At 33.6% G+C, this 11,871-nt stretch overlaps 2 protein-coding genes and 1 non-coding gene across 7 annotated transcripts in view; 2 read left to right on the top strand and 1 right to left on the bottom strand.

The window, feature by feature from the left end:
* Positions 1–1,029: 1,029 nt before the first annotated feature.
* LOC131927725 (elongation factor 1-gamma) lies at positions 1,030–10,032 on the top strand. Its single transcript, XM_059283508.1, has 11 exons — positions 1,030–1,118; positions 1,243–1,392; positions 4,063–4,126; positions 4,648–4,790; positions 5,041–5,184; positions 5,350–5,479; positions 5,720–5,835; positions 5,918–5,988; positions 6,472–6,644; positions 6,959–7,083; positions 9,845–10,032. The coding sequence occupies exons 1-11, from the start codon at positions 1,107–1,109 to the stop codon at positions 9,995–9,997; spliced, it is 1,281 nt and encodes a 426-aa protein (XP_059139491.1). The 5' UTR covers positions 1,030–1,106; the 3' UTR covers positions 9,998–10,032.
* On the top strand, positions 5,551–5,640 carry LOC131927726 (small nucleolar SNORD12/SNORD106). Its single transcript, XR_009383678.1, has one exon. It is a non-coding gene; the product is annotated as a small nucleolar SNORD12/SNORD106 (small nucleolar RNA).
* Positions 10,033–10,438: 406 nt separating the features above from the next.
* The window catches only part of LOC131927724 (serine/threonine-protein kinase D1), a 61,035-nt gene continuing 59,602 nt past the window's right edge, over positions 10,439–11,871 (bottom strand). For 4 of the 5 annotated variants that reach the window (XM_059283507.1, XM_059283504.1, XM_059283502.1 and 1 more), the window contains one exon: positions 10,439–11,869. In XM_059283507.1, coding sequence (XP_059139490.1) covers positions 11,667–11,869 — 203 coding nt within the window. In that variant the 3' untranslated portion in view covers positions 10,439–11,666. The remainder of the gene's footprint in view (positions 11,870–11,871) is intronic. The other variant, XM_059283506.1, reaches the window with a different exon arrangement.

Below are 11,871 nucleotides of genomic sequence, written 5' to 3'. Positions count from 1 at the left end.
GTGTTTCGTCTGCTAGACTACTTTGGTGTTTCCGACAGTTCTACACCATCTTTGTAATCGATTACTGTTATGTTGTCGATACTCAACGTGTTATAAACGTGTATAACGTCACAGTTTTGTCACTATTTTGTGAAGAAAAAAGTCTCAAGAAAAAGCCAAAGCAAATTGTGTATTAAAAGTTGTAAAGGAATTATTGCATGCCAGTACGTCTAGTGATTATTATTATTATCATTATTATTCTTTTTAAAGTGCGAAATGTGATGGATACGTAGTCTAAATTAACTTACCGTTAATTTTAATATTCTTAAAAATATTTTAACCTTTGGATCGGCTATTCAATCACATTACTAGATCTATACACACGTTTACTTATCTCGTTAGTTCACAAAAGCATTCAATCAAGACAAAAGCCGTCCATGTATAGAGGGCCACCGAGACGAACACGCCTCTTGGCGGGTAATCCCACTTAGCTGAGGAGCAGCTGACAGCCAGAATCACAAAACACAATACTATTATTACTACACGTTTATATTAAACTGTATGCTTATTAAAATTATTGAAATTTTTGGGGGGGGGGGGGGGGCGGACTAAAATTACCGGCGGAGGGGGGGGGGGGCACTGTTAAAAGTATAGTCTATATATTTTCTATATAAATTCCATTTCGTTCGGGGGGGGGGGGGGGCTGTAGACTTTCTTCGCGAAGAGATGCTTGGAAAAAACAATGATAGCATATTTTAACACACTACATGCGTTGCATATTAGGTAGGCTCCATGTATTATAGGCTTATGGCTTTCACATAATATTTTAGGCGGTTTTTGCATTCACCCTTAAATTAGCTTACGCATTCATTTCCTCTCTTTAGACACCCCATAGTATTTGTTAGTTTTTGCAGCAACACATAGAAGAAATAGAAAAATATATAGAGAGGTCTACAATTTATATAGAAAAAAATATAGTTTCTAGATTCTACTTTTATTAACTATTGTCCTCCCCACCACGGAGAAGGAAATCCTCTCTTCGAAATGTTATGCGAATACGATTATTTGAAGTTTGTAACTGTAATCGGCTTTTGCATTGTGATACTACTTCCTTTTACGTATCTGAGATGGCAGCCGGTGTAAGTGTTCATAGACTTGTATTAATGTTTTATCAATCCAACATAATCAAGTTACTATTTTCTCTTTATTTCACCGCGATGTAAAAATACTATCAAAATAACTCATCCTTTTTATATTTTGCAGACACTTTACACATACCCTCAAAGCTTTAGAGCCAACAAGGCCCTTATCGCGGCTCAATATAGCGGAGCTGATGTGGTAGTTGACAGCAAATTCAAGCTTGGAGAGACAAACAAGTCAGCCGATTTTTTGAAGAAGTTTCCTAATGGCAAGGTAAAATGTGAATAAAGCTATAACTTAGGAAAAACTTTTGTTAAATCGGCTATGTTGCGTGAAAAATGATAGATCTCGTATGGGGTCGTCCATAAATGACTCGGAGGGGGGGGGGGTGTCAGTAATTTTGTGGGGAGGGGGGGGGGGGGGTTCAGATGGCGTGACGTCACACGTTTGCATTATTAAAAAGCAATGTTAGAAAACGAATTTTAGGCGTTATTTCGCGTTTTAGAAAACTTATAAGTTATTAAAATAAAAAGCAATGTTAGAAAACGAATTTTAGGCGTTATTTCGCGTTTTAGAAAACTTAATATAGCTAGTCTCATAACGCGAGTTGAATTACCTCCCCTGACCCGCTTTTTTATGGCCACTTTCTAGTTCGTTTTTTTCGATCGCGTCTCGGCACTGTTGCTAAAAATAGCATTCGCGCAATACCATACGGGTAAATCTGTTTGGCGTCTGCTACACGTGATAGATCGTTGAATGGCCGACAAGCTGATATAAAAATTATTGCGACCGGATGCGATTTTCGTGGAAATTGAGCTAGATTTAGCAAAAGACAGCTATATTTGTGTAAAATATTGTTATTTATACTTCTACTTACACAGATATTTTGATAACTGCAGTTCAGCCGTCCATTTTTCTTTTAAAATGTATCTTTAGAATTTCTGTACCTTTTGGCAATCGGTCAGGAGCATTTGCGCACTAAACCCACCCCCCTACGGCAGATCCGATTTTTTTCCCAGTGAACGCGTACTGACCTCCCACATAGCTAAGATAGTACATTGATACTGATGGGAAAGCCTCTAAATCTGTATTCCTACTAGATCTAGAGATCTAGAAATAAATCTAGATCGTGGAGTTTTTATAATGACTTTTAAATTGAATGTCTCCAGTTTAAGATGTTTTTTTTTTCAAAACATAGCTACTTTTAGTACTATATTTAAGTATTTCAAACCCTTTTGGTAGTTTTTTCTTAAACTTAGACCTAGATTAGATAGGCCTATCTATATTTTGTACTTATAACTTGCAGGCCTATTAAAATAATAATAAAACAGTTTGCTTGATAACTTCATTTGGTCATTTCATAAACACAAATGTTATAAACATATAAAAATCAAAAACCATAGGTAATATCTGAATTCTGTAGCCTACCTTACATTTAGGCTAATACTGAATTAAAAAGAAATTACATTAAGGTTTGAAATTAATACAACTTGTAATTAAGAAAGAAAGCTTCAATTCTAAATACTACAAGATATAATAACAAACAATGAAACAAATTCAAACCCATTTAGTCGAAAAGATTTTTATTTTTTCCGATATTGACCAAAATAAGTTTTTAAAGCTTAGGCCTAATGTTTTTACAAACATAACTCAATTTTATTAGGCCCCTGTAAACATTAATTAAGATTCCTCTGTAGACAAAGCAATCTATTTGGCAGATGAAGTAGAGTTCATGTTTCTTGACCTCGGCATATGAAGTGATTGTCCGTGTGGTCAGCGATATACACAGCCGCCTTTACTTTTTACCTTTAATTTCCCCAATGTATATCAGGTACCCATCAGAAATTGAATTTTATTAAACAAACATTTTGATATAGGCCTAGATCTATAATCTATAACATTCCAAACAACATCTGTTCTGTAGAATTTACCTTTCTGCTTCCAAATGCGGTATTTTCCAATTGAAAATTCATCACAAAACATACAATAAATTATATAAATGGCATTTTATAAATTTATATAAACTATATTCTTTCACCTTGGTGTAAAAAAATGTAGGTATAAGCAAACTGATTTCAATAGTAAGAAATAATCATGTCTTTTCTTGCTTACTAGCTTTAAAACAAGTGAATTTGACTTTTTACCTGCGTTTTTGGTCGCGTTTCTATATATTTTATTTGCGACACTAAAAAAATTATATTTAATCAACCAATTATGCTAAATTAATAAAATTGGTACTGTTGGATTGCATTTTTAAAGCTCTACAATTATATGCTATTCTTTTTATAATTTGAAGAAAATTGAATTTATATGAGACTAACTACTTAATAAATTGGCCGATGCTAGCCGGAATAAGATACGCTTGCGATACGCATGCGCAATGGAGAGAAACTACGACTTGCCTTCGCTGCGATGTTTTCGATGGTACTGCGCATGCGTGTGTTTACAACCACAGAACCCTAACACCAACCCTAACCCTTCCCTTTACCCTGCCTAATCCTAACCCTACCCCTAACCCTCATTCTAACCCTAGCCATAGTTCACTGCGCATCTTTTGCCGACTAAGTGGAGATGTTGGGGAGAAAAATCTTCCGACTAGTCACTTCGTAATAAATTGCAATAGGAATTGATTAAAATACTCTATTTTGACGAGTTCCGACAAGATTTTGGAAAAATACAGATGTTTTAAGAAAAATTCAACTGCAATTTTGAGGGGGGTTGTAGGCTAACGTGCGATGTCATTTTAGGGGGGGGGGAATCGTCAAAAAAAAAGCGTGACATCATTTATGGATGACCCCAATGTTCAAATGATTGATTTTGAGTTGAATTTAAATAAAAATGTCTCTAGGAATCTAGACCTAGGATCTAATTTCTAAATCTATTTTAACATTGCATTCGGATGGTTAAGCCTGTCCTAATGGAATTTTTACTTATTCCATTTAGGTTCCTGCTTTTGAGGGTAAAGATGGATTTGTATTGACAGAAAGCAATGCAATTGCATATTATGGTAAGTCATCCAGTTGTGTGCATTGTTTTTGTTTTTTTTTTGTACGAAGTGACTGCTGTGAAAATGAATTTTCTCCCAAGCGCTATCTGAGCTATCTGGCATGTAAAAGATGCAAAATGAAATGACCTGAACATCTGCGCCATGCGCTCAAATTAAAAACTAGAGCTATGCGCATATTTTTCTGTCTAGAATCAGCCTTTTTTGTATTAATTTATTCAGATAAAACCTTTTTAAGAATGTATTGGGGTGCAGAGATTTGATAAGTATGGGCATAGTGCTGACTACCCCATCACTTACGCCAAAGTCAAGAAACAAACTACTCAAACCACTTAATTTACCTTTTAGATTAGACTGAATGGGGAATGTAGCTTACATTGCAATAGCTCTGTGTAAGAATTTTAAAAACAAATGTTAGTCTCAGCTGGGGATTGAGTTACTTTATATTTATACACTTAAAATTGCCTAAATTGCAGAAAGATTTCATTTATTCTAATTTAAGCCTGGATACATTTTTTCTACAGTATCTAGCTCCCAACTTCATGGTGAAAACAGCAAGGATGCAGCCCTAATTCAACAATGGATCAGTTTTAGTGACAATGAAGTTCTCCCTGCTGCCTGTACTTGGGTTTTTCCTTGCCTAGGCATTACTCAGTTCAATAAACAGGTTTGATCTTGAATTGACACATTTTTGTTAGTTGGCTAACGATAGTTGTTGTGGATGAGGAAGCTGAAGTCTCATCCTGTTTTAGTTCAGAATTAAGCTGAAAACCAGTTTTAAATTAGTTTATACGTTAAACATAAATTTCAACTGAATAACAAAAACTAGTCAGATTTACTAGCGATTTCATCTTTTAACATCACCAGAATGAGACTTTGGACAGCAATCCAGGATAGGTTTTGTGTTTTCTCTGCAGGACACAGACCGTGCCAAGGATCAGATTAAGAGAGTTCTTACTCTGTTGAATGATCATCTTTTGACTCGCACATTTGTTGTTGGTGAGAGGGTAACTCTGGCTGACATCAGCCTTGTTTGCAACTTACAAGCTTTGTATGAACAGGTACGTGGTTATTTTTGAGTTTGTCAAATGAGCTGGGATGATACAGTGGGTATTGAAATTTAATGAAACCAATATCACTCGCCGTACTGAGCTCATGATTTTTTTTACATAGATTTGTATGATAAAATGTAATCATCCAATCTATGTTCAATTGATCTTTTTCAGGTTCTTGATCCAGAATTCCGTAAACCATATCAGAATGTTAACCGATGGTTTACTACTGCTACCAACCAACCCCAGTTTAAGAAAATACTTGGCGAGGTCAAGCTTGCTACTAAAATGGCAACTTTTGATGGTACTTTTTTTTTGTCCCAGAAAAATTTAAAAAAAAAACATGTGGATAGACTAGTATTTATTTTACTAGATGTCTTTGATGATGATGACAAATTTTTTTCCCCGTCATATCGATAAATGATGTTACCATTTTTAAAAGCCAATTTTGACTGAATCAAAGACAATTTTTTAAAATTAAAAACAATTTTTTTAGTTTGGCAGCAATTAATTGTTTCTTGATAATTTTATATTTAACTTTCAGCTAAAAAGTATCAGGAATTGCATGGAGGTGCAACTGGAGGTAGTGGAGATAGTAAGAAAAAGGAGAAAAAACCAGCTCAACCACCACAACCCAAGAAAGAAAAGCCTGCTCCAAAGGTGATTATCAGTTTTTTTTTTTTTTATAGTTAATTTAGCTATTTAATGAGGCTAAGCATTTATAAAAAAATTTCTTTCTTAGCCTGAACCTGAAAATGAGGATGATGAACCAAAGTCTGAGTCTAAGGATCCATTTTCAGTTTTTCCTAAAGGGTAAGGATTATTTATGAAATGGATAGTTTTTAATGAAAACCCTCTCTTCAAAGGCATGCCTGTATTGACTTTGTGGCAGGTGTGTAAGACTGAGAGGTACACTATTATTGAAGTTTAACCTGTTGCAGTTCTTAGCAATTTGCTGGATTGTTCATAATATTCTTCATACATGTTTTTGTTGCAAATGTAGTATAACCTCATTGAAATTAAACATTTGAAATACAAGTGTCAAATTGTACAAATGCTGGTGTGAATTCAAAATAATTTTGTGACCAGACTGTTGACCTTTAAGATGGACAATTTAACACCAACAATGTAATTGCTATTTTAAATCCTGTTATAAACCTATACTTTACTGTGTCCCCAGACCTACTTAAGGTTCAAAAGAAGTTAATTTTAATTACTTTCAATGAGAAATAATTTTGTTTAAAACGTAATCTAGTCCCTATAGTCTTTTAATATTGTCTATTTCATATTATTCAGCACCATGAACTTGGATGAATTCAAGCGTGTATATTCAAATCAAGATATCTTGACTGAGGCTATACCATATTTTTGGAAAAATTTTGATCGTGACAATTATTCAATTTGGTATTGTGAATATACAGAAAATCTTCAAGGAAAGATGGCATTCATGGTGTCAAATCTTGTTGAGGGTATGTAGTGTAGGATTTAGTGTATACAGATGTTTGATAAGACTCTTCTGAAAATAGGTGTTACGTATTGTAATTTTGTTCAATGTTATGGATAGAAATTATAGTTAAGTGTATGGCAGGACTAGCATTGTGGTTAGGGATAGAGTAAGCATTGACATTAGCAAGACATGCGTGTAATTAGTTAACTTCCAGTAACTTAACACCCTTTTTAAGAAGAGTAATATTGCACACTGGTATAAGAAACCCACCGTATTTCATAGCTACTGTACATTGTGTGTGGAGCGCTTGAGTATTAGTCATTTTCTTCTATTTAGGTATGTTCCAGAGGTTAGATAAATTCAGAAAGAATGCCTTTGGCAGTATGCTAATTTTTGGAGAGTCCAAGAACAATTCCATTGCTGGTTTGTGGTTTTGGAGGTGTCCTGATCTTGCATTTAAGGTAAATTTTTCTCACCTCTAGCACACAATTTAAACTAAATTTTTATTGTGTATTACAAAAAAAGAATGAAAAAAGGCTTATTTTTTTGATGGACTTATTTATTAGTTCTTTAATGCATATACAATAGGACCATGATGATACTTGTGGGAATTGATGCTAATGAAATTAATCTCTCACTCGCCGTACTGAGTTCTGTTGGTTGCATTTATTTGTTCAGGGATGACATACCTTATTTTGGCAGATTTTCTATATCTTTCTGTTCTATTTTATTATTTCTATTTTCAAATTAAATACTTTTACCATAAAATAAATTGGGCAAGAAGTATTTTAAATGTTGCTGCTCCCAGTTTCTTTACTACTGTGTTATAATATGTATAATTAATTGACCTAAATTTTTAAAATCTTTTAATTTAAACTGCTAGTGTTAACTACACCATGTACATTTTCCTTTTTCCCCCACTTAATTTTCGAACTTGAAATTAAGGTGAATTCAAGTAATAGGTCTCAAAAACGACACCTTATTATTACATATCACTGATTTATAAAATAATGTAAACTTAGCCACCCCACTTTGGGCGAAAAAATAACTGAAATAGTTAATAGAAATGTTACTCTTAAGATTTTTTCGGTCTCGTTTATTTTTGAAATATTTGTGAAACTATTGAAACAATATTTCTGGTTGTTTTCATAAAATTGTTTTTAAAAAATTATAGCGCTTACTATTTCAGTAATCATTGAATTAAAAACTAGATTGCAAATGTACTAAAATTCTGTAAAGGGAAGCATTTTTGGTACAAAGGTTTAAAGTGAAATTTTAAAATGCTTTTCTGAGAGAATTATGTGTGTAATATTTTTTATATTCTGGTCACATCCCATTGTCCTAATTGCTCTATAACACATTCCAGTAGAACTATGATGATACTTGTGGGAATTGATGCTAATGAAATTAATCTCTCACTCGCCGTACTGAGTTCTGCAATTGTGTCTGCCATGCTTGTAATATTTTGTCTAGTCCTAATTGCTCTATAAATTTATTTCACTATGGACTATGATGATACTTGTGGGAATTGATGCTAATGAAATTAATCTCTCACTCGCCGTACTGAGTTCTGCAATTGTGTCTGCCATGCTTGTAATATTTTGTCTCGTCCTAATTGCTCTATAAATGTATTTCACTATGGACTATGATGATACTTGTGGGAATTGATGCAAATGAAATTAATCTCTCACTCGCCGTACTGAGTTTTGCAATTGTCTGCCATGCTTGTAATATTTTGTCTCGTCCTAATTGCTCTATAAATGTATTTCACTATGGACTATGATGATACTTGTGGGAATTGATGCTAATGAAATTAATCTCTCACTCGCCGTACTGAGTTCTGCAATTGTGTCTGCCATGCTTGTAATATTTTGTCTCGTCCTAATTGCTCTATAAATTTATTTCACTATGGACTATGATGATACTTGTGTGAATTGATGCTAATGAAATTAATCTCTCACTCGCCGTACTGAGTTCTGCAATTGTCTGCCATGCTTGTAATATTTTGTCTCGTCCTAATTGCTCTATAAATTTATTTCACTATGGACTATGATGATACTTGTGGGAATTGATGCAAATGAAATTAATCTCTCACTCGCCGTACTGAGTTCTGCAATTGTGTCTGCCATGCTTGTAATATTTTGTCTCGTCCTAATTGCTCTATAAATTTATTTCACTATGGACTATGATGATACTTGTGGGAATTGATGCTAATGAAATTAATCTCTCACTCGCCGTACTGAGTTCTGCAATTGTCTGCCATGCTTGTAATATTTTGTCTCGTCCTAATTGCTCTATAAATGTATTTCACTATGGACTATGATGATACTTGTGGGAATTGATGCTAATGAAATTAATCTCTCACTCGCCGTACTGAGTTCTGCAATTGTGTCTGCCATGCTTGTAATATTTTTGTCTAGTCATAATTGCTCTATAAATGTATTTCACTATGGACTATGATGATACTTGTGGGAATTGATGCTAATGAAATTAATCTCTCACTCGCCGTACTGAGTTCTGCAATTGAGTCTGCCATGCTTGTAATATTTTGTCTAGTCATAATTGCTCTATAAATGTATTTCACTATGGGCTATGATGATACTTGTGGGAATTGATGCTAATGAAATTAATCTCTCACTCGCCGTACTGAGTTCTGCAATTGTGTCTGCCATGCTTGTAATATTTTGTCTAGTCATAATTGCTCTATAAATGTATTTCACTATGGGCTATGATGATACTTGTGGGAATTGATGCTAATGAAATTAATCTCTCACTCGCCGTACTGAGTTCTGCAATTGTGTCTGCCATGCTTGTAATATTATAATTTTGTCTAGTCATAATTGCTCTAAAAATGTATTTCACTATGGACTATGATGATACTTGTGGGAATTGATGTTAATGAAATTAATCTCTCACTCGCCGTACTGAGTTCTGCAATTGTGTCTGCCATGTTTGTAATATTGTCTCGTCCTAATTGCTCTATAAATGTATTTCACTATGGACTATGATGATACTTGTGGGAATTGATGCTAATGAAATTAATCTCTCACTCGCCGTACTGAGTTCTGCAATTGAGTCTGCCATGCTTGTAATATTTTGTCTCGTCCTAATTGCTCTAAAAATGTATTTCAATATTGGTTGCAATGATTTTACTTGCTATCAATAATTTAACCTTATTACTCTTGATTACACTCATCAGTTACATTTTTCTATTTTTAACAGCTGTCACCTGATTGGATGGTAGATTATGAGTCATACTCATGGAGAAAATTGGACCCAGATAGTGATGAAACAAAAGAATTAGTGAAGAAATACTTCCTTCATGATGGGGATTTTGGTGGGAAGACAATTGCTGATGGAAAAATATTTAAATAGATGCATTAATGGACAATAAAACTGTTAAGCCTATAGTTCTCTGAATTGATTCTTTTTTACCGTAATGCAATTAAAAATGTGATGTAAGTAAGTTGTGAAAACACTTAGAAAAGTTAAAGTGAAAACAGTACCAAAATTTATTAACCATTTTATTAAAAAATTCCTTCTTAGTTACACAATTTTAATCTAGAAATTTCCATTAGCCATAGGTTGGTTGTAGCCCTTTAACTATTTTCTTGTGTAGCAGCAATCTTATCACTCTTGAGTGCAAATCTAGGCTTATTAGTCTTGGAACAAAGTTGTATAGTATTAATAATAAGCAGCTAATTTAATTGATTTGTATTGAGTATAAATTGACATTATTTTACTATGCAAGTTAAGAATTAATTTGTGGTCACAGGATAAAATTACTAGAATTAAGTAATTATGTAAGTAGTGGCATTTATACAGGCGCCCGAATATGGTAACTATGTGTTAACATTCTCACTTCATGACAAGTAATAATTAAAACAGGTGATCATACTGAAATAAAAGGAAAAAAAATGGGTTAATGTTACTTAAGAATTCAAATAAGGGAAATTGTTCTAGAAGTGCTTCTTGGGCTTTTTCTATCTACAGATAATGACTAAATGAAAATAAGACAATTTAACTATTGAATTCTTTTAATGAGCCATTTGGGTATTAAAAATGACCCCTGCCCAGTCAGATAAAGCACATATACGTTTTAAGATACTCCCATGTTTCTTCATCAATGGCCCAGAAGTAAAATCACATTTATTTATAAATAACTACAACTATACATTACAATGACCATCAATATAACCACTAATTTCTGATCAAGTATTTGATGAATATTTTACTCACAAGAAGTTGAAAAAGGAACAACTGATACATCATTAAAAGTATAAAATATATCTTTCTCTTAAATTTTAAGTGAAAGACAAGAGTAGAGAGAAATAAAAATACATAAGATCTAGACTTATTGTGCACCAGACACAACATGCCAGTTTTTTAAAGATCTAAATAGATTACTGGACAACTACACAGAAGTTAAAACTAATATGATGTTCATGCTTTACATTACAATTTTTGAAGCTTTTTTTTTCTTAGTCATCTGTAATAAAGAAAAAAAAGTATCTAGAGTGAATTAAATGAAAAAAAATTATTGAAATAACACAAAAAGCACCATTACTTACCCTGAGCTGAAATGGAGGTGATATCAAACCCTCCATACATTTGAAACCCTAGTTAATTGCTTCTTAATTGATGGAAAATCTAATTATTTCTCTCAAGTTTGATTAGCTTGTGGATACTTTACTGTGTTCTCTTAGCGCTCAAATTAGGGATAATTTTGTTTTGTTCTATATGGATCTTTGCGTGCAGGTGAAATAGTTTGAAAACCGGTGCATAGATTGTTGCTATTTTGTAGATAAAGAACTATTGAAATCTACAAGAGACAACATTTTGTTTGCCTAGCTGTGCAAAACACTTCACCTTTAACAAAAACGTTTTCATCATGTAAGAACTACAAACATCAACTGTTCTAAAGTGGCTGAAATAGTGCAAGGTGCAACTTGAATAAGGCACCATATAAAACACCATTCTGCTTTAAAAATCTACTGACATTTAGCTGCTGTCTAAGAGGCAGCTTTATAAAATCTACTGACATTTAGCTGCTGTCTAAGTGGCTGAGATGGTGCAAGGTGCAATTTGTAGTGGGCACCATAGAACAAGAGAGGTAGTTACCACTGTTAATGTCATAGTCGTCATCGTTGTGATCACCAGGCCCGGACGTGTGATCAATGCCCAAAGTTAGGAGCAGAAAACTTTTGGGTAGAATTTCTTTTATACTAAACTCATTTTCACTAAAGTCT

This window comes from Physella acuta, unplaced genomic scaffold (assembly GCF_028476545.2).
Source record: "Physella acuta isolate Inbredline_101_S28 unplaced genomic scaffold, ASM2847654v3 ptg001434l, whole genome shotgun sequence".
In the NCBI taxonomy this organism is placed as follows: Eukaryota; Metazoa; Mollusca; class Gastropoda; family Physidae; genus Physella; species Physella acuta.
This window is presented reverse-complemented; position numbering and strand designations above follow the sequence as displayed.

Excerpts from the sequence above, each read along its gene's own strand:
- LOC131927725 (XM_059283508.1), top strand. Across the intron at positions 4,791-5,040 it reads TTACTCAGTTCAATAAACAG|GACACAGACCGTGCCAAGGA; the intron begins GTTTGATCTTGA and ends TTTTCTCTGCAG. Across the intron at positions 5,185-5,349 it reads TACAAGCTTTGTATGAACAG|GTTCTTGATCCAGAATTCCG; the intron begins GTACGTGGTTAT and ends GATCTTTTTCAG.